This window comes from Nesoenas mayeri, assembly GCF_963082525.1.
Source record: "Nesoenas mayeri genome assembly, chromosome: 8".
NCBI classification, from domain to species: Eukaryota; Metazoa; Chordata; class Aves; order Columbiformes; family Columbidae; genus Nesoenas; species Nesoenas mayeri.
This window is the reverse complement of record NC_137554.1, coordinates 22,761,636-22,783,281: the sequence shown is the minus strand read 5'-3', so window position 1 is coordinate 22,783,281 and position 21,646 is coordinate 22,761,636. Positions and strand designations below refer to the sequence as shown.

General features: G+C 41.9%; 1 protein-coding gene across 1 annotated transcript; it reads left to right on the top strand.

Annotated features, from left to right (window-relative positions):
- Positions 1 to 4,661: 4,661 nt before the first annotated feature.
- Positions 4,662 to 21,436, top strand: C8B (complement C8 beta chain; the record flags this gene model as incomplete). The annotated part of the gene is made up of 12 exons (XM_080349084.1): positions 4,662 to 4,735; positions 6,272 to 6,419; positions 7,492 to 7,633; positions 8,471 to 8,612; positions 9,695 to 9,827; positions 10,654 to 10,851; positions 12,909 to 13,149; positions 15,253 to 15,381; positions 16,028 to 16,191; positions 18,411 to 18,564; positions 19,843 to 19,911; positions 21,285 to 21,436. The coding sequence occupies 12 exons, from the start codon at positions 4,662 to 4,664 to the stop codon at positions 21,434 to 21,436; spliced, it is 1,746 nt and encodes a 581-aa protein (XP_080205210.1).
- Between the last annotated feature and the right edge of the window lie 210 nt (positions 21,437 to 21,646).

Below are 21,646 nucleotides of genomic sequence, written 5' to 3'. Positions count from 1 at the left end.
GGGAAAAAATCTGATTCGTGCTCTGCTGTGTCAATGTACTATATTACATTAATTTTAGATAACATAAGTGCACTGGGAGTCTCTAGATTGTGTATGAGAGTATCCAGCTCAAACCTGACTGGTTCAAGAAATGGTCCTGATTTACCTAATGCTAATTAAGTCCATGATCTCCTGCAGTAATGAGAATTTATTTAGCAAACAGTTTGCAAAATTAACCTGCGGTTTTACACAAGTGAGAACGCTGACAGGTCTCTCTTTTCCATGCCAGCGACTTCTGGGAAAGCAATTGATTGTATAGACTGGGAATGTGCAATTTTAACTTGCTTATATTGGATTAAAGACAATGTTCTATGTGCTTTAATCACTGCACAGTGACAGTTGCTGCAGCAGATAAGCTAACCTCTTTCTTCCTTTTTCTAGGTTGTGATACATATTTCCATGCAGCATTTCCTTTTTTCTTTCTTTTCTCTATAAGCAACTTATGTCCTGTCAGGTTCATATTTATTAGTTTTCTGGTGAGTAACATTCTCAGTCACAAGAATGTAATTTCAAAGGAATGAAAGGAGATATCTGCTGGTAATTGTCTACAGAGGTTTGAATCCATTGTCTGAACTTGTCTCTCTAAGCCAACATGGGAAGCCCACAGTGATGAATGAACAAAATCCATATGGCAGCAGTAAAATAGAGGGTTTGGGTGAACATGTGAGCCTGGGTCATATACACAAGCATCTGTACTAATGCTGTTGCTGTCATTGTCCTTACTGCTCCGTGCACTTGGGGCTTCTGGTTCTGCTTCTGTTCCTGGCTGTGGTCTAATGTTACTACTGTAAAATATATGATTTTTTTTAATACCTAAGATAATGTAGAGAGCTGGCATGAGGGAGGAAAATGGGTGGTTTTTCCTTGCTTTACTTGCTGTCTGAAAGTGTGAGGAAACTGAATTATACCTTTCAGCATGACAGTGAGGAATATGGGGAGATATCCTGATACTATTTCCTGATTACCTGTAACATTGCCTGTCTCTTTCTAAAATTATCCTACTAGAGGCAGGAAATATCAGGTCTATTAGTGAAACGACTCTCCGGCTATTAGTTTTTAGAGCTTTAAATAGTCTTATCTCAATGGACATGTTTGCCCTGTGGTTCATCTATCACCTCTAAAATGTTTTATCAGCACCTGAAAAATCTCAATAGGAAGAATAACTTCAAATGTTACCTATTGATGAAGGGGCTTTCAGATACAGAATTTATTTTTTTAAAAAAGGTCTTTTTAAGAGCAGATATTATTTGCTGGCTTTCCAACCCCATTTCATAGCTCCCACAGCACCACTTCTATCAATAGTCCTCACCAGCAAAGAAAGGAAATCACGATAGATTAAAAGAAAACTATGTTAATGGGCAGCAAATCAATGTCCATTCAGCCCCAGACATTTGTGAAAATAAAGGGTTATGAAGAATTATTGCCAGGTACTAGCAGTGTGAAGGCCTTTTGTGGCATCTTTTGTCTTTAAGGGATAGTTATTAAGGGTCTGAGAAGAGCTCTCTCAGCATCAGAAGCCAGAAATAAGTCAAAGTTATAATGCCGTAAGATGCTGCATTTTTTGGTAAATTTTTTACTACTTGACACACTGAGATTGCAAGTTTCTTTGTTTTTTTTCCTTTAAAAAAATTCTGTTTCTAGTTTGAAAATGTGTGTGTGCTATCTTGAGGTCTAATGGAGAGGAGATGAAGACAAGGGATGGGGCACAGTGGGTTTTTTCTTTGTGTGCTCTTTACTGCTTATTGTCTTCACATCACCTCAGAAATCGGAGCTTTCGGAGTAGGCGAACGTGTGCCCAGTTTGGACTGAGGGACTATAAGGCATTATTTTTAGTGAATCAAAAACCAGAGAAGGAGAATTAAGCTCAACAAGGTGAATTTTTATTTTCCGGAGCCTTTCAGTGACTAGCCTCGCCACCAGAAAATAACTGTAGAGTCAGTTGTAGTGGACGTCAAAGGTTTCTTACTTGTATGTTTTACAGTATATTTGCCACTTTATGTCTTTCACTGTTAAAATTGGTGGCTGAATGTCTTGTTACCTTTGAGTGAGCCAGTTGTGTTCTTCTGCTGAAAGAAACCTGTTACGAGTTATGAAGCAGGGACTGAAAATATTGTCTCAGAGAAGAAGAAAAATAAACCCTTTTTGAAAATTGCACGAACAATATCATAAACAGCTGCTTGCTGGCTCCAGTCTAACATTCCCAGGGAGGGCCTTTCATCTCTGATGTATTTCACAGTTTTTCTTTTGACGCGAAACTGCCATTTAAAAAAAAAAAAATCATTACTTTGGTGAAACTGTACAGGTTTTATTTACAGGGAGCAAGGGGCCACAAACGTACCTTCCTGTTATGAACTCTGCAAGGGACGCGTTGCTCTTGGAAGCTTGGTGTTCATGATGGACACTTAGTGAGGCTTCATTTCCAGGTGTGATGAAACCCATGGTCAGTGACTTACAGCATGGTTAGCGCTAAGTGCTTTGGGACCGCAAACAGCTCAGCAGATGGCTGTGGCTATTACAGACAGCGGTGGAGAGGATGGAGAGTGGGGAAAGAGGGCACAGGAGGTGTTACAAGGCGACATTCCCTCTGATCCATGAACCTGCTAAGCCCCAAACTGCAAGAAAATGAAGAATGAGCTGTGGTTGTTGTGGATTTTATGTGTTAGAGCTACCTCTAATTAAACCTGATTTTGCTTTTCAGTTCTCTCTGAAAAATTATGTTAACGTGTAGGAAATTCTGTCTATAGTATCCTTGCTATTGTTTAAACCTAACCTTTTTCTGCTAATTGAGAAGCAAGCACGGTCACCAGTAAGATGTGCATGGTGGGAGACAGCAAACCAGCAACAAGCAGCAACAGGAGCAGGTTGCTGTGGGATCGTCACACACCAGGATCACTGTCATGGTTTGCAGTTAAATCTAGAGGGTGCTCTGTGCTTATAATCTGAGCTTCTCTTTTGCTGCTGTTGAAATACTGGGTGTGCTCTGCATTTCCCAGCTAGCTAAAGTCCCATGTACAGAGGGGTCTTTCCTGTAAATGGTGGTGGTTTTTGGGGTTTGGTTTTTTTTTTGGTGCATAAATGATTAACAGCTAAATCAATTGTGTCAAAGTTTGAGCAAGCTGTGTCACATAAGCTTCGATTTAGTCCAGGGCAAAGTCATTTGAAACAAAAAAATAAAGCAAAAAAAGGCAAACAAAAAGCTTTGCACAGACTAAGCCGTCTTTCCAGACAGTTTGTCCTCCATTTTTAGAGGGCAGTTAGTCACTGACTGTTGAGTAACATCAGGTTAAAAAACTGGTTTTTTGAAATACAGTCTTTTTATTCGGAGTAGCTACCTGCAAGGAATCGGTTAATGTGCTTCTCCATGTTAAATTGTTATCATCAAGCTGCAAACTAGAAGGATGCAGCAGCCAGTAGCAGATTTTGCAGAGACATGGCTCCACAGTCAGAATAATGTCATTTGTAAGGTAACTATGTCACATTAAGTGGTATAGCACTTGGCCAGGTAATGACATTGAACTTGTCAGGTTTGTTTTGTATTAGTGAATATGATTAATTTTATATATAGCATCCATCAGTTCCGTAATGAGGGAATTAAAATGTATTTATTCTTTGTATCATCAGAGCACTCGGAGACTTATCCCAGGGTGAGACACTGTGCTGCAAAAAGCTGTGGTTGCACACAGAGTGGGACTGCATCTGTTCAAAGAACCTCTGTTTGTCCAGCAAGAAAAAGGATGGGAAAACACAATGATATTCATCATTTTGTACGGGGGAACACAGATTCAGGGAACTTTTATTCCTCTAACATGCTCCGTGTAGTTTAAGTCTAAATAGGAAAATGAAGGAAAAGACTGTTGTGTCTTAGGAAGCAAAAAGCCATTAGGCTACCTCAAAAGGCAACTGAAGAGCAGTTCTGCAAGGTTTTGAAGATCCCGGTCTGCCTTTGGAAGCTCAGCTGAACTGATGGGAATCAGCCCTTGGTAACTCCTGTGCCCCTGTTAGGACTATTTAAAAGAGAGAATGACTGAATAGCTAGAAAATACCTAGATGTTTATTTTGATACTCTCACAGGTCTTCTTCCATGGACTCAAGACTTTGGGGCTGGGGCTTTTCCCCCTGGTGAAAGGCAGCAAAGGGCACTCGAGGATGAAGGGTTTCCCTGCGCCATCGGAACAGCTGCTTGAACCTCGTGCCTGGGCTCCCTCTGGAAAGCTGACATGAAAAGCAGAAATAAATAAATGATTTTGCAGTCTGTTCCTAGAAAGCTGACTTTAGTTTACTTATTGCTTCCCTGTTGCCAAGACTTTCGTTTGTTGAAATATTCATTTATTTCTCCATCTCTTGAAAGGAGGGTTACAAATGCAAGCGTAAATCGCTTCTGGACAGATCTTTGCTTCCTTCCCACTTGCCTCCAGAAAGCTGTGTACTAACAATTGCAATATTTGCCTTGTGAATCTGCCAGGTGGTGGGTCATCTGCTGTTTACAGTGTGGAAAAACGGCCCAGTAATTTATCTTTTTCTACTTGAACCATTCTCAACCGCCCCAACCGGCAGACGGAATGGGAGCGGTGGTGTTTTCGAATCACTGATGGTACCTCGGAGTGATAAGCCCATCACGCACCATGTTTGCTCCATATCCCATCAGAATGTTGCTGCTTTATGCTGCGTTCGACATCCTCACCCTTCATTGCGTTGGGTAAGTGAATGTTTCTCTAGTCATGTCCATGGGGTGATATGATAAAGAGGAAAAATCCATATGGATTCTCTGCTTTTGCATTCTATACCACATAATTGGTGTCTTGAGTGATTTCTGTATTTCTAATGAATAGCGAAAGACGTTGTTTTGAAGTTAACGTGGTGCAAAGTGTCTGCCTTTAGAAAAGTAATCCTAATTGATGAATCTGATACGACAAATTGCCACGGTTGCATTGTAATGTGGAATTCTGCTTGCAACGGACAGCCTCCTCCCGTGCTAGTGGCCCGACAGTGCGCTGGAAAAACAGGGTTTTGTTTTCTTTGAGTACGTAAATGGCAAGAATCTGACAGATAGTTTTTCTTTCTCTGCTAGTTTAGTAGATTTTGCTGTTTCAGAGGACTGCAGTCAATCAGTGACTAATCTTTCCAATCTAACTATATTTTTCCACTGTTCTCTGAACTTTGAGCTCTGATTTCATGCCTCAGCGAGCTGATGAGTTTTTATAATTCCTTTGTTTCGTGTGATTTTTAATATGCAGTAATGGGAGCCCCTTACCAGGCACTAAATCATACTTACAGCTTCAGCTGATGCTATTGCTTGTCTTGGTGGAGGAATTGGAAACACCACTGTGGTAGTTTACTTGTCAAACTGGGTATGAAAAGAAACTAATTGTCAATGTTTTACTAAAGCTTCCTGCTTTGATTAGGTGCTACAGGGAAGCATTTGTCTGGGATGAGGATTTAAGCAGAAATACTGAATCCGTCAAAAGAATAGGCAGCATTTTAGCTGTGGCATCGTGGAAGCCTTGGAGACAGTTGTCACGTGAGGGAGTGAGGGAAGGGCTGGGCTGAAAAGTGAAGACTCACACTTGGGGTTCAAGTTTGTTACTGGGATGAAATGGATTAAAAGGTTAATGACCCTCTGGTGTGAACCAAGAATAGAGTCCAAGACTAATGGTTTTAGCCAGCTTGAGAAAAAATAGCCTGCTTGGCAAAAGGAGGCACCTAAGCTTGCTTTTCAAAAATGCTGAATGTTTGCCAGCCCTTAGCATTGTGGCTGGTGTTTGTCATGGAGGCGTCTGACCTTGGAGCTGTTTGGCATGTATGGCAGCAAATGCTGCCTGTCCAGCAAGCAGCAGGGGGCAATGAGACAAGGGCAGCACTAAGGGTGCAGATTTTACTGCTGCCCACTTTGATGGGTTATTTAGTGAGGCTTGCATAGTTTGAGATGATGCCAGGTTGGTGGGACAAGGGTTAAGTTTCCCATGTTGGCTGGATAAACCTATGTTCTGCAGACTTCATGGTGGTGGTGTAGAGGACTGGGCCTACTCTTGGACACTGAACAGTGGACCAAGTTTCCTACAGAACTAATGCCAGTATGAGATGATTATGGAAATCTAGAGGTTGAATGATTTGGTGAGGTCTAAAAAGCATTAGGTCTTGTTGGTGTGTAGTTTTGTATGGTTACAAACCAAGTTGCTCTGTCCTTGTGGCTTGGTGATTTCACATGATGAAGCACTTGTGTTGTTGAATGCAGTGGTGAAAAGGAGACCCTCAACCTCAGCAGCAAGACTGTAGCCAATGGCAGACGTGTCCGGTCCGTGAGCACCTCACCACAGCCCCGCGACTGCCTGCTCTCCGCCTGGTCCTCGTGGAGCCACTGCGATCCCTGTCAAAAGAAAAGGGTGAATGTTTGTGGTCCTCGCATGAAGTCTGAGAAATCGGGAGGCGGGCCCTCCTCCAAGCCTTGTATTTTTTTGTGCATGGGTTTGGGCAAACAGTGGGGAGTTGCTGAGGAAGGCCCTGTACAGGTGATGCCGTGGGCTTTTGCTTTCAAGTGGCTTTAGCGCTTCAACTCTTCACTCTCAGTAATGTCAGTGGTTTCCAGGCTGCCTAGCTGCCCTGAGAAGGTGTAAGCCCAGACTTAGTGAAAACACAGGCAGGAAGCCCAGGCTTTGCAGGAACTTTCCAACACAGTCCACTTCTTCCAGCATCTGTGCGAGGCACCATCTCCGCTAATGATCCCCCATGGGACCTGAAGACACTCGGTGCCTCTCAGGATTAAGATGCTTTTTCTTGTCTGCCGGTGAGCATTTTCTACCCAAGAAGCCCCATCAAATGAAAGTAATGATCTCAATAGTGTGAAGAGCAAAATCCCCATTGCTAGCAGGACCTCTGCTAACGAGTTGGAGAAGCTGTTCCCAAGCTTAAATGGGAATAACCAGTGATGGGAGTTGGGAAGAGTGAAGCTTTGTATCAAAGAGTTAATCTTAAAAGCTGGGAAGAAAAGGAGGGCTAACATATTGGACAGAGTAATTGACTGCTTCACAGCAGTGTTGTGGGCGGAAAAAAATCCCTAATGATACAGAGGGCCAAGTAAATACACTGACAGAAAATAACAAGGGATGTCGTTACCAGCACTAATTGAATGAGAGGAGATGTAACTGAATCTTTCCTTACTCTTGCAAATGTCTGCACTACCTTGTCAGGCTCATTTAAACAAACTGTCAAAGAAAAGCAAACTTCCATTCATCCCTTCCAAGCCTTCGTCCTTCCTTAGTAAAATTAAAACTGCCACAGATCAGGAACCTTTGAAATGGGGCACGTTACCAGCATCACACTTCTTTGCTGACATGTTTTTTATATGACAGTGTTCTTAGATCAGATCTCCCCGAGACAAAGTTTGTTTTTTAACTAGGCAAGCGTGAAATTCACAATTTCGGTACACTTGAGTCAATATTTTTTATTTCATCACAGTACAGATTTGCCCGCCTGGAACAACCTTCTCAGTTCAATGGAGATCCGTGTGATTACTCTGACAAAGAAACTGAAGACTGTGTTACAAATAATCCTTGCAGGAATAAAGTTAGATGTGATGGGTTTGTGTGCGCAGTTACAGGTAAGGACTTATGGAGTGAGAAGTGGTGGTGTTTAGGTGACATCTCTGACACCTCCATGCTGAACCTTCTGCTTCTAAAAAAAGTTTGACGGGCTAAAGAGATGTCAGGAGTTGACTGGCGTCCATCCATGCTCGTGTTGTGTTTGCATCAGTGATTTTGAGTATTAGCCAACATCTTTCAATCTAAAGCATGTCTTTAAAATCTCCAAGTAGGAAATTAAAACCCAGTTTTATCAGTAAAATCTGTAGCACAAGTGGATCTGGCAGCAACAGGAGAACCTCCGCTGGGCGTCCTTGACACATGCCCAGGAGCACCGCAGGTTATGATGGTGGTTCTCATGGCATTTCCCTCCATCCATATCAACAACTAATTAGTCAAGAACACTATAATCAGTGTGGGGAAGCAAGGCAGCAGTTAGCCGTATGCAAAATTTGATCAACCTCTGCTTTGAGTCTGTACCCTGGCAGTGGAGAGGGAAGTATGCAGGGAGCAGCCTACCAGGGCAGGGGGGAGCTGGAGGACAGAGATCAGAATTGCTTTCCCTTGCCCTATTTCCTCTGCTCTATCCCTTTTTATTCTTTTAATTAGGGATTTTTTTAATTCTAGGTTGAACAAAAAATTTTAAGATTTTGAAAGTTGTGAGGATGGAGTTTGGTGGTTGAAAATCTGAGGTTTTCCATGCAGATAGAGAGGAAATATTTTCCAGCTAGTTTTGAACCATATGTTACAGGAGTTTATTTTGTTTCCAGACTCTGAGTCAGGGACTGTAAATTTGCAAAATAACGGTAAACAGGATAATAGATTGTTGTTTGAGTAATTTACACCTTGCATCCTAGGGAGATGCATTACACGGAGGCTGCTATGTAATGGGGATGATGACTGTGGGGACCAGTCAGATGAAAAAAACTGCAAAAAAGTGTTTAAAAAATGTGACCAGACAATGGAGCAATACTGGGGAATAGACAACCTGGCAAAAGGGTAAGTCAGTGACTTTCATGAAATGTTTTCTTACTAAAGGATAAGAATGATCTTTTGTGGCATCAGATAAAAGAATTGAGCTGTGTGACTTCAGTAGAGTGACTTTCATCGTCATCTTGGATTGTCTAAAATCTGAACGTGACTATGGATTTGTATTTTTGCAGAGTGTATTGGTTTTGTGGGGGGTCAGAATTTCTTGGATTTCTTCCATGACAATGAGAGATGGGAGAATTTGTGTCCTTTGCGTGAGTGGTGTAGGATTAACCTGCATGTTACCAAGCCCCAAATTTTGGGGGATTCTAATCCACATCTAAGTTTATCCAGCTTTTGCTGGCTAAGACTCTGGTAACTTTCTGTAAGATCAGACTGTGTGAAAAAGAGTCTTTGCTCATTCTGGAGGGAAAGAAAAAGAAAAAAGAAAAAAAAAGAAAGAGAGAGAAGAAAAAATCAAATTGCAAGGAAAAAATTATAATTTCCTCATTATTCTCTGGAGATATGGCTGCTGCATGTCATTGCTAATGCTTTGTACTTCTGAGTTTAATCAAAATTAAAAATAATGTTGGACAATTACAGGAACACGCTTCTCAGCTCTTTGAAGCTACAATTGCTCAGTAATTTGCTTTTAGTGGACTTCCCTTATTTTCAGATTGTTCTAAAATTAGAGTTAATATTTTAGAGCTTCAGAGCCATTATCATACAAGTCTCTATCCCCAGAATAAGGAGAGGCAGATCTAACAGAGGCCTGGAACGCTAATAGGGACAAGACATGGACTAATAGCAATTTATCTTTTTTTTTTTTTTTAATGAGGTTTCCTCTAATGACTCTTGTTACTGTTTGAGTGTGAGTTTGTAGAGTTGAGTGCCATGTCCTCAGCTGTGTGCCAAGAGGGGGATGTGAGGCTGTCCTGACAGTGAGCAACAAAAAGGGTTGTATCGCAACACATCCCACCAGCAGCAATAGGAAAAGCTATTAAGTCAAATTTAATCACCCCATATGAAGAGGTTTTGCTATTCTCAGCCAATTCACTTGACATTTACCTCTAAAGAGATGATATTACTTTGCTGTTATGCTTCATGTACAGGTTAAATATCTTCACGAATGACTTGGAAGGATTAGTTCTTGATCACAGGTATTATGCAGGGGGGTGTTCTCCGCATTATATCATGGACACGAGATTCAGAAAGCCATACAATGTAGAAAGCTACACACCAGAGGTATGTGTCAAATTCTTCTGCAAGTAAGTATACATACATTCCAATAAATATAATGTGTAATAGTAATAAAGCTTCATTACTAAATCATTTTATAAAGAATTACATCCCATTACAAGTGGGATGAGGCTGAATTTAGCCCTACTTCTAGAACATCATCATAGCCCATGCACACTGTGTAATATCCTTGTGCAGAGGAATAGATGACAGTGTTCCCCTGGACCTTGTCACTGCTAAAACTGAGCCCAACCTTCCCAGCACCATGTGTACAAGAGGGTCCTACAGCCAGTGGGCACAGGAAGGTTGATTTTAGACGGAATTGTGGAGAGCCTTGAGATGTAACAGCCTACGATGTATTAATAACAGCAGACCATGTGCTTTGTGTGAAGGCAAAGGCACCTAGCTTATTTTTTTGGTTCAACAAAGCTATATTTCAAACATTATATATTTGACCTTAATGCTGTTGATGACATAGTGCGATATTTTTGAGTGTTGCCCATTAGGGGGAACCCTTTTCTCTTAGTATTTGTACTTTAATTGATGTCTATGTTTGAAATATCACCTTCTTTGCGTATGATTGACGTATTAAGTAGAAGCCTGAGGTCCTTGCAGTATGGAGGAGATAGTAGCTTTCCTGCTGCTGTAAATCAAGTATTCTTGAAGTACTGGTGTTAATAATAATAGTGCTTTGCAATTATACAAGGCTTTTCACCTTCAAAGTGCAAGCATTAATTCACAAGTATATTTGTATCTGTACTCCTTCCCCATGCTTCAGGTATACAATCGCTATGTAGGAAATTAAACATGTTGTTTTTTGCTTTCTGTTTAGACCAAAGGCAAATATGAATTTACAATGACTGAATATGACTCCTACTCAAATTATGAAAGCAGTGTCCTGAAGGCGAAAGCTTCACAGTCTAGCTTCAGCTTTGGTATAAAAATATCAGGAGTGTTTGAACTTGGTTATAATTCAAATGACAACAGGTTCAAGAAGTTCATTCAAAGGATGAAAAGATTTTCTTCAACTGTAAGCACTGCTCCACTTAATTCTCTGCTAACGCATCATCTGTATGTGTGTATGTTCGTTTGATCTCCATTATCAGGTCTGCAGCCAGCACTAGGATAAATGAAATCTTTCCTCCTGGATGGATTTTGCAGTTTGTATTGGCCAAGGGTTTACTAATGCGACAACACCTTTGCGTGTTTTTATAGCACCCAGGAGCTTTTCCATTCACCTATCAGCCAGGAACCAGACTGCCTAACCTCCAAAATCAGCCACAACTGAATGTGGTCCTTCCTCTGTCTTGCTGGGCATCCACATGTGGGTGTTTGTAGTGAAGTCATTTTGAAAAAGCGAAACTAAGAAGCAGGTTCAAATGGCCTCCCCTCCATAAAGTGAATTCACTAGTAGGAGCTGTAAAAGTGACACTCCTAACAGGGTCTGCACACTGGTCCCCAGCAGTGGGGTGCTGTGCGCCTTGCCCTGCCAGATCTTAGTTCTTTCCACTGATGGCAAAGAAATCTGGCAGATGGGAGGTGAGTGGGTCCAGCCAGCACAGTGACTCCTCCAAGGGAATCCATGCAGGTAGAATTGGGGTTTAGCTGATGAACCCAGGAGCCCAGAGTTCCTTCTGCCCGGTGGGTGACTTACAGTGACTGATAGAGAAATCCGGGGTGAAAGAAGGGCAAATCAGATTTTCTGCAGTTTGAGGAATTTCTGCACTTGAACACATGGTCCAGAAGCCTGTCCACGTGTGGATGGCTGTTGTCTGTGCAGTATACTGTGGAGTATCATCTTGCACATGAAGGACCATCCCTCTTATGTGGGTTCAGCAGGGCATGAGCGGTCCCTTTGGTAAGTGATAATGCAAACAGCAAAGCCAAGCTCTTCAACTGTAGGGCTGCCTCAACAGTAGTGTAGAACAAAAAACTGCCTTTCAAGGGCTTAATTATAGACTAACACACGCCATTTTACTTTGGCTGATGTGATCTGTCTGCTGAGTACGTCATTCACCAGATCAGGACACACACGACACAAAATTTGGCTGGCACAGTTCGCTGCCAGTTGCGTCTGCGGAGATTTGGTTGCAGCTGTGATCGGATGCATGCTTTGAGCTGGCTGGAGATGCTTTAATCTATAGCTCCTATGACTGCTTTATGAGATTCAGTCTGAGGTAGTGTGCACCATCATTTGAATTCTTTTTTTCATCTATTAATACTGTAAACAAACCTAGCTCTTGTCAGTGGTTTAATAGTATCACTGATCTATGTTTACTCCCTCAGTAAAAAGTGCACTCGGGAAATGCAGAGTATTCCTTGTTGCTATTAAACTTGCATTTCCTTCCTGAAAAGAGGCATTTCCTTTTACAAGATCAGAGGTATTTAAGAAGCATTTGCAATAGATATCCATAAAAAAACCCCAATGCTAAGTCTTGATTTCTATATTGAACCCCTCCTGACATGCTTGTCCTTCTGGCACAAACAACTGGACACTAAATCTTTTGGACCTGGCAAAAGACCTCTTCTGTTCCTGACTTTTATGCCAGAGAGGGGAGATGTAATATATACCTGTGTACACATACCTATACAGGTATACATAAATACATGTGTGTGTTTGTATTTTCCTGTTTCCTTTGAGTTTTGGTAATGGCATCTTCTGTGGAATATAAATTTGGATCAGAGAGGGAATTACCATTTCACCTATAAAACATCATGATTTCAGATGTCAAAATTTTTCAGGAGAGAGATTGTGAAAGACAAAGGGTGGCTGATACTATTAGTGGTAGAGCAGTCTCATGGGATGCTGCAGAACAGAGCCTGGAACTTGGCTGTCATGGCCTGAGCCATCATCTAACCTGCAATCACTGTCTCTCACTCTTTCTGTAGTACTGGTCAGACTCCTGATTTTCAGAAACTTTACAACTAAAAGGTTTGGGTTTGCTGAATTAAAAGATTTCCAGTTGCAAACTGTTAACCTGATGAATCCTGACCAGCATTAATTGTTTAATGGCAAATAACCACACATGGTCATAAGAATGACATCCCTCAATTCTGGATTCTCTTGTGTTTCTGCATTTCGCATAGTCCAGCAAATTCATCCATGCCCGTTCTGAGCTGGCTGTTGCTGTTTATAAGCTGAAACCCCGAGCCCTGATGCTGCATTACGAGTTCCTGCAGAGACTCCGTCAGCTCCCGTCAGAGTACAGCTACGGGGAGTACCGAGAGCTCTACAGAGACTATGGGACCCACTACATCACAGAGGCCACCGTTGGTGGCATCTATGAATATACTCTAGTCATGAACAGCGAGGAGCTCCGAAAGGCAGGTATGTGCATCTAATGGTCATGAAAAAGCTTTGGGGCCAACTTTTTGGTGGGTACCCAGTGATGGTTCAGGTCTGAGGTCAGGAAAGGGAAATGGTGGAAGAAGGAGTCAGCAACATCTCCAACAAAGCCTGCAGGAAATATGGAAGTAGAAGTGCTTTATGGCAGTGAATAAAGAGCCTGGTTTTCAAGATATGCTCAGCATCATGGGCTTCATCTAGTTCTGAAACTGTGAGTGCTGCCAGTTCACAAGAAAAGGCCCTGTAGCAAGGATTTTAGATGACACGTTTTGGAGGCTGACAAGATGTTGAGATGAATGAGAATTGTATAGCTTAACTCTTTCGTTAGCTCTGAAAACCTGCATCCAAGTTCTTTTTTCCATCACCTTTCAAATGACAGCTCTGAAACACCTTTAGCCTCAAGAGCTTTTCCAGCACGTAGTAAACAGTAAATAATTTGCTGGGTGACTCTTGTACCTGACATTGCTCTTGCTCTTTGACTCTAGCTTCCTTTTTTGCGAGAAATGATGATTGTTGTGTAGGATAGAGCAAGCCGTGTGACATTAATCAATAGCTGCACTCTCTTATTTATTCATTGGCATGGGAGTGAGTAACTGCCTTCGCTGTCTATTTGTGGAAGCATTTAGTGGACTCTGCTGTGTGCAGTGTTCAGTCTGTTTGCTCTCTGCTGTCTAGGAAGTTGCTTATTCTGGAGTCAGATACAGCCCAGAGGGACAGGGTTTAGGTTCAGATTTCAGATATTCAGAACATTAACACTGCCCAGTTTCTCAGCTGTTGGTGTGAGCCCATCACAAGCCACCTTTCTTTGAATTAATGCATATTATTGTTTGCATCAAAATGTGACCTGTCAGTGTCTGCTGACCTAGATCAGGATCCTGCAATCACACCAACATTTTCACACTCTCCCTGGTACTGAGCTGGGCTGTAAGTTCTCAACGGTGTTTGGTGGGTCTAGTGTGAGAATTCAGATTTTTCCCTTCAAGTCTGCCATTGTTAGTACTGCCTGTGCTGGAAATCAAATCTTTTGCAGATCTAGTATCACATGCCATTTCACGTGGTCGCTAATTGCACTGTTCTCACGTATAATCCAATATGCCAGATGTGACTGTGGTTCATTATTTGATGCTTTCTGTGTGAAACATGGCAGGAGAGAGGTCTGGATTGTGCTATTCAAGGATGTCATAAAATACTGTTTACTGCCTTCGGGTGCATATGGACTATGAACATGCATAGGGACCATCCTGCATCAACCCAAAATTCTGTGCATCCTCTTTTCTGATCTAGAAAGTGGCCAATTTCAGATGTATGAGAAGAGCATAGGAACGGGACAGCCATACAGGCAATACTTGCATTGTGAGCTCATGTAAACATTTGTTTCATCAAGACATTAGTTTAACTAAAAAAGTAAAGAATTCAGGGAAATGTGAGGGATTACAACAAAAATGCAGGCAAAGAAAAGAGATACTTGAGTGTCATATCTGATGTTTCACCATGATAACTGCTTAAATATTCTTGAGTGTCAGGACAGCAAGGAGTTTGGATAAGGATTTTGGTGAAGAACATATGAAGCATTTGTAGATTTTTAGGGCAAATTCTTCTATGCTATAGTAAGGCTTCATGGAGAAACTTCCATGAAACAATTAAGGCTCTTACTGCAGCTAAGAGTTGGAGAAGTGAGCTGGCAAAGGAAGGAAAAGCTACTTAATCTATTGTTCTTAAAAAGCCTGCCTTCTGATGATGGAGAGGGATGGTGGGTAGTCCTTTGTCAAAAAAGTTTGGTGTTTATGTCACAAACCAGGCTCCCACCTATTACAGTTCCATTGTACCCAGAACAGATGAGATGGTTATGAAAAGCCTCTTCCAGCATTTACCTTGCATTTGCACTTGGTTTCAGAGTTCTGTGTAATGTAGAGATTTCACTTCATATACATCTGTTGAATATCCCAAAAAAAAGGCTTCTTCATCTCATCTCCTTTTTTCCCCAAAGAAAAAATATTTATCACCTCCCATGTTCTGTGTTTATGGACATAAAACATCAAACAATTGTACTAAAACACTACAATTTTTTTTTGGTGCGTATTTAAGGTTATTCTCTGAGTGATGTCCAGAAATGTGCACAACGTGGTTTTAACATTGGTGGAAGTATTAATGGCGTCTATCTGAGTCTTGGAGTAACTGAAGCAGGCTGTAAATCCATTTTAAAAGAGATTGGAGGTAAGCATGAAATGCTTCTGCCATTTAATTTCTAGCCTTTGTCATAGTGAAAAGAAGATTTTTTGATCTTGCCTGCCTGAAACATTTCCCTACCCATTCACAACAGCTCTTGAGTCTGCTGGCTAACCCCAGCCAGGCTTAACAGAGCTGTAGATGTCTCAAAGCTTGCTTTTTTGCAAGATTTTCTTTGCTGGGTAAGAAGGACATCGCTGCTCAGTGTCCCAGGTAAAGGCAGGGACAGATCAATCACTACCCACCTGGCTGGTGCTGTGTTCCATATCCACTCACCTCTCAGCAGAGCAGCCCAGCATGCCGCTTTTTGCACCCAAAAAAAGCCCAAATGGGAAAAGCAGGGAGGTGAGGGTGCTGTGGGAGCCTTAGGGGACATACGGGATGTTGGGGTGTTGCAGTGGAAGGAGGGCGCACCTGAAAATGTGTGGAGGAGAACAGGCAACATTCATGGTGGTGAGGAGCTTCAGGCTGTGGAAAGACCTACAAGCTCATAACCATAGGGGAGAAAATTAGGGGGAGAGATACAGGGTATCATAAACAGGGGTGTTTTGTTGTGAGCTTATATTTCATCTGCACTCCTCAAAGACGTACTTGAGCAGAGCTGGCCACTTTCTGAATGTATTTATTTTTGCAGACAGCACCTCCAAAAAACAGTACGTGGAAGATTTCATTGTCCTTGTACGTGGCGGAGCAAGTGAGCACATCACCACGTTGGCTTACAAAGACCTGCCGACGGCTGCGCTCATGCAGGAGTGGGGAGATGCTGTACAGTACAACCCTGAAATCATAAAGCTAAAGGTACCGTACCCATTGCTTCGTCCAGCCTCACTTAGCTGAGCGCCTTGGAAAACTCTGTGTTTAAATAAACAGGATTTTTAAAAGAAAAAAAAAGGAAATTTCTAGGGCAAATAATAGACCTGTATTTTGCAACATGGTTCCTCTAAGACTGGGTATTCAGAAAATCAAAGGTGTGATGTGTTAAGAAGAGTGGCGTGGTTGGAAGTACATGAGTTAAACAGCTTTCCCCCTTCTAACTTGGCTGTGCACGTGATCACTTGCTGCCTACCAAGCAGATGAGACTATCCACCTTGTTTTATCAGATATTTTTGCTTATCAAAAATATATCTGGCAGCATTTATTTTATAAGGACTTCTTTTTCTTGAAATTTCTCCTGTCTTCCTTGAACACCAGTGACTATTTAGCAACAGTTCTCTCTGGTTCAGAAGGTCAAGAGGTTCATCACACATCCCTGGGTGTTTATGCAGCAGAGTTAAACCTCAAAAGTATGAGTTCAGTTTTGAAGAGGCAAGGTTTTTTGATCCTGAAGAGTTTTAGAAATGCAAGGCGCTGTTAAAGTAAAAACTGAGCAGATGTGTGTAGCAATTCTGCCTCATCATTTTTAAGGTCGAAATAAGTTCACTCTGGGTGAATAGTACAAAGGTGCAAGAGAGCATCCTTTTAAACAGGAGTTTGAGCTGATAGTGGTAGAAGTTGATTTTATTATTGTATAATTGGCTTTAGTTGTAAAAATTAGTTTTAGGCAAAAATATTTGTGTTTGTAAAAGATACTTGTATCTTATTGAAAATTCTGACTTTTCTTTAAAATAAAAATTAAAAAAGATATGAAGCAAAGCAAAAATCAATCATTATGTCACAAGAATCTTAGAACAGCCCCTTGTGTGCTGTGGATGGACCTTCCAGAAATGCACTGGAAGGTCTCTGGGCAGGAGACAACATCACTACAACCCTCTGTACAGAAAACTCTCTCAGAAGAAATTGCAACTTTCTTTGTCTTGCCTGGCATCACTGACCAGGCTGCCCAGTGAAAAACCCCAGACGGATGAAATTTGGATTTGCTATATATAATCCTTCATTTCCATACCAATATCCCTGTGGGGCTTGAAGATCAAAAGTACCAGCAGAGTGTGACTAAATGTCAACCCAAGAATGCTTAGTTAGGGAAAACTGAAGCAAATCAGTTCATAAATCATCTGCTGAAGGGGCTTGGCAGGTCGCTCTTAGTGTATTTCCTCATTTGTATGATCTGAATTCAAAAAGCAAAGTATGGATCAGAGATAATTGATGAAGAGTGGATGTACATCAGCAGGAAATGAGCATTTTTTAATTGAAACATTCTTGTATTTCTTGTAGCTTGAGCCTGTGATAGCAGGAGGGTGATCTTTCATTCATACTGTATTGCCGTGGCCTGTATGGCAGGCATCTCTGTAGCAAGGATGGGAATGTGGGATAAATCCTCTGGTGACACACGTCAGTGTCATCCCACTGGCATTAGTGGGTGACTGGCAATATTGAGACCACACTTTAACTTTTGCTTGTTCTCAGGAAAAAAAACAAATGAGCTATTCAAAGTCAGCGTGGTCCTTAGTGCACGTTCACAGTGTTGTCACCCCCTTATCTTCTCCCACCCACCTCATCTGCGGATGAAGATCACAATCCTCTCATTCTGAAGGCAGTGGAAACCCTTATCTTGGCTTCATAAAGAGTGAAATCAGCCTTGAAGTGCAGAAGTGGTTAAGGTGCAAGCGCAGTTGTGAATGCCTGTGACCATAGGCTGTGCTGTGTGGCTGGAAAATGAATGAGGAGATTTTTGTGGGTGGGGTTTTGGGGGATTTCTTTAAAATCGGAGTAAGAGAGAACTCAGGAAACCTAAGTTTGAGCAAGTCTGATCTAAAAAGGTCAGTATCAGGAAAATGGATGAGAAAGGATTTAATGAAACTTGTGTGAAACTTTGCCTGCTTGTCAGCTCACAGTATGGCTGTTGTATTTCGTTATGCCCTTGCAACTGCTTTGGTGTTATAAAGCATGGGGAGGATCTCTCTATGTATTCCAGACTTCGCTGCCTTGTTGTTCACGAGATTTAAGGCGATACTATTGGAAAACTTGGAGCCTGTACCACAAGGCCTTCATTTCCCTGTCTGGCTGCGCTCCCACCAAGCCGAGCAATGCTCACACCATCTTAAACTGGGAAACAAATGCAGTTTTCTCCTTCCCTTTAGGCAGAGCCGCTGTATCAGCTGGTGACTCCAACTGAGTTTGCTAATGCAATCACGATAAAAGAAAATCTGCGACGAGCTCTTGAGGAGTTTCAGCTGGAGACCAGTTCTTGCCACTGTGCTCCCTGCCATGGCAATGGCATCCCCTTTCTGCAAGGTAGGAGGATTTTTGCACCACTTTCGTGCCCTTTTAAGAGAAATGGGCTGGGAATTTGTGAGGAATGAGGAAGCTTGGCAAGTAATCTGCAATCTGCTCTTTAGTTTCTCCTGTCATTTGTTTTTTCAGGTAATTTTTTTGTTTTAAGTTGATCTGTTTGTAGAGTGCCACAGGTAAGTAAAGACAGTAAAGTCAAGGCACGCATCTTTTTAATGGGAGTGACCATCTGTATCAATTTCGTGTTGTTCATTCTCAGTTATGCATTTAAAAAAAAAAAAAACAAAAAAACAAAAAATCCTTGACATTTTTAAGTCTCCTTTGCTTTTAAGATTGCTTCCATCCTCCCAGAGAAGTGACTACTGTCTCAGCATTAATTAGTGCTTGTAAAAGTGTTTTGAAGATGAAAAGCACCATATAAGTGCCAAGCACAGTTATCACCGTCACCACCCCCATTTCTAATAAAAGCTGTCCTCCTTTGTAAGCAGGCTGTGATTTAAAAATGAAGGGGAAAAATAATCAAATTGAATGAAAACTGCACTGCCTAAACACGTATATATGATGTGATGAGAGCTTCTAACAAAAGGACCATTTTGTCAAGTGCCCAATTCCAATCTGCATCTGCAGAAGTCCTGATGAGAATCGTTATCATTTAAATATATCTAATGCAGAAACAATCGCTTCAGGTATCAGCTAGTTGATTGTAGCACTTAAAGGATTGGTCTCATGATGACCCTTGTTTAAATAACTTTTTAGGAGCTGAGTCAAGTTAGCGTTTCATTTAGAATCTTCTCAACAAGAGGTTTTAAATGACCGTTTATCTTCCTAAGTGGGAGCTCTCCTCTCATCCCACTGCAGTCCCAGGCAGCCGGCTTGTGGTTATGTGGACTTTTGCTCGGCCACAAAGCCAGCTGGGATGCTCCTGTCCCAGGGACTCCTTCCCAGTGCTGCAGTCTGCTCCCTCTCAGCTCTACCAAGATACCTGTTTTGGAGAGGCGCGGGGGCATTCTGTGGTACCCCACGGTGCTGAATTACTGTAGCTGAGGTTTGAGCTTTAGTGCAGTGGCAGGAACAAATGCCTGGGGAGGTGAGAGGGGCGGCAGGGTGGTCACAGCTCCCCTGCTTTATTGCTATTTTATACTTTCACCATCAGAGAAAAATGCTGATATCATTTCACCTGCTGTCCTTTCCTCGCAGAAGATGAAGCACTGAGAAGAAATGGGTATCTGCAGGGAAATGTGACTTGATGGCTCTAAACCCACCATCTCCGCTTCCTTTCAGGAACCAAGTGTGAATGTTTGTGTCCCCTTGGCTACAGCGGCGTGGCCTGTGAGATCAGCAAGAGGAAAGGTAGGAGGGACCCCAAGGCCAATGACAGTCCCAGCAGTATTTCGGAATGTCCAGGGATAGAGAGTGATGCCCAGTGCTGGCTTGTCCCCACTCTGTCCAGCCCAAGGGGTTTGGGTCCTGCAAAGGGACAGATACACTTTGCCTGCCCTCTTCTAAATTTCTTGGCACTCATGAGGGGGTGGCTTTACTTTTGCAGTTCAAAGCTGCATAAATGTACCTTGCAATTATATCAAAATACAAACTCCTACCTAATATATGATCCATGACAAGCCTCAGGTCTCTTCTAACAGCTCTGTTTCCTAAGTTTTCCCTTTGATACAGCCAGCATGTCACAAACTGTTTTCCCCCGGATATACTATCATGCATTTTAATCTTAAAATCTTATTATGTTGCTTTGAAGCATTTACTAATGCTTCTTGGTCACTTTGGATCCCTACTGTCTTCCTGACTGATGTTCTTAACTCCTTCTAGTTTGGAATGATCTGTGAATTTAATCGTTTTGTTTACTTCTTCCAGCTCATTAATTTAGATGCTAAGTAACACCAGTTATCAGGCACCCAGAGCTCTGCCAGCATCCCACAATTTGATGCACTGCATTTATCATTGCACTTTGTTTACAGTCTTTTATCCAGTTCTCATTCTGCATTACTGTGTTCTAGCCAAGCCAGGGTGAAATGCATTTAAAACCAAGATTTCACTGAGCAGAGGGTCAATTTTGTAGGTGTTTCTAAGGAAGTCCATGGAGCCTTAATTTGTGGAGTCACACCCTGTTCCAGTCTGCTTACTACACCTGTAATTGCATCCGACCCTCCCAAAGACTCACATCCATCCACCTGTCAACATGTAACTTCCTTTCTCCCTCCCCTTTCTTTCTTTTATGTATTGCCTTTGTGTTCGGCTCCATGATTCTCAGGATTTTGAATTTATGTCACTCACATGTTCAGGGTCCAGAAGAAACAATGTAATAGGAAAAGCAATGGATAGAAAGCTGAATATTCAAGCTGTTGCTCATTGAAGAAGAACATGTTAACATTTCCTCTAGCACCTCAAAATGTGGCTGACAAGAATTTAATTGCCGTTTTTCTTACCTAGGCTTAGACTATGTCAGAAGCACTCTACAAACAAATATAATGCTAATTGATTTTTTTCCTTGTCCTTGCTGCATAAAGTGTAGTTTGAACAAACAGCAGAATGCTGAGCAGAAAGTTAACATTTTTAAAACAATTGCTCATTGTTAATGATTCAAGTATATATATTGTGGACAGGGACAGAGCTGTTTGTATTTAAATATGATTCATGGAAGCTGACAGCTTTTCCCATGGAAAGAGCTGCTTTATTCTGACAGTCCTTTCTGGCTTTGGGTTTTTTTCCAGATGCTGCTGTTAATGGAAACTGGGGTTGCTGGGCCAGCTGGTCTCCATGTTCAGGAGGTCAACGAACAAGGAGACGACAGTGCAACAACGCTGCACCGCAGAATGGTGGTTCCTCATGCTCAGGGCCAGATGCCGAGACAGTTACTTGCTAGAAGGAGTTGTTAAGAACACAAAACTGATGGGCAGTTTGCAGACTGAGTGGGAGGATGCAACCTGACTGTTTTGTTGACTTCACTCTGCCTGTGGGTCTCCAAGTGCATTGAAGTTGGAAACATTTCAGAAGGCGCTGGGAGCTGAGTGTGTGTTATGAATCAGACATGCTTCAGACATGCTTTGCAATTGTCCCATGGGATCACTTGTGT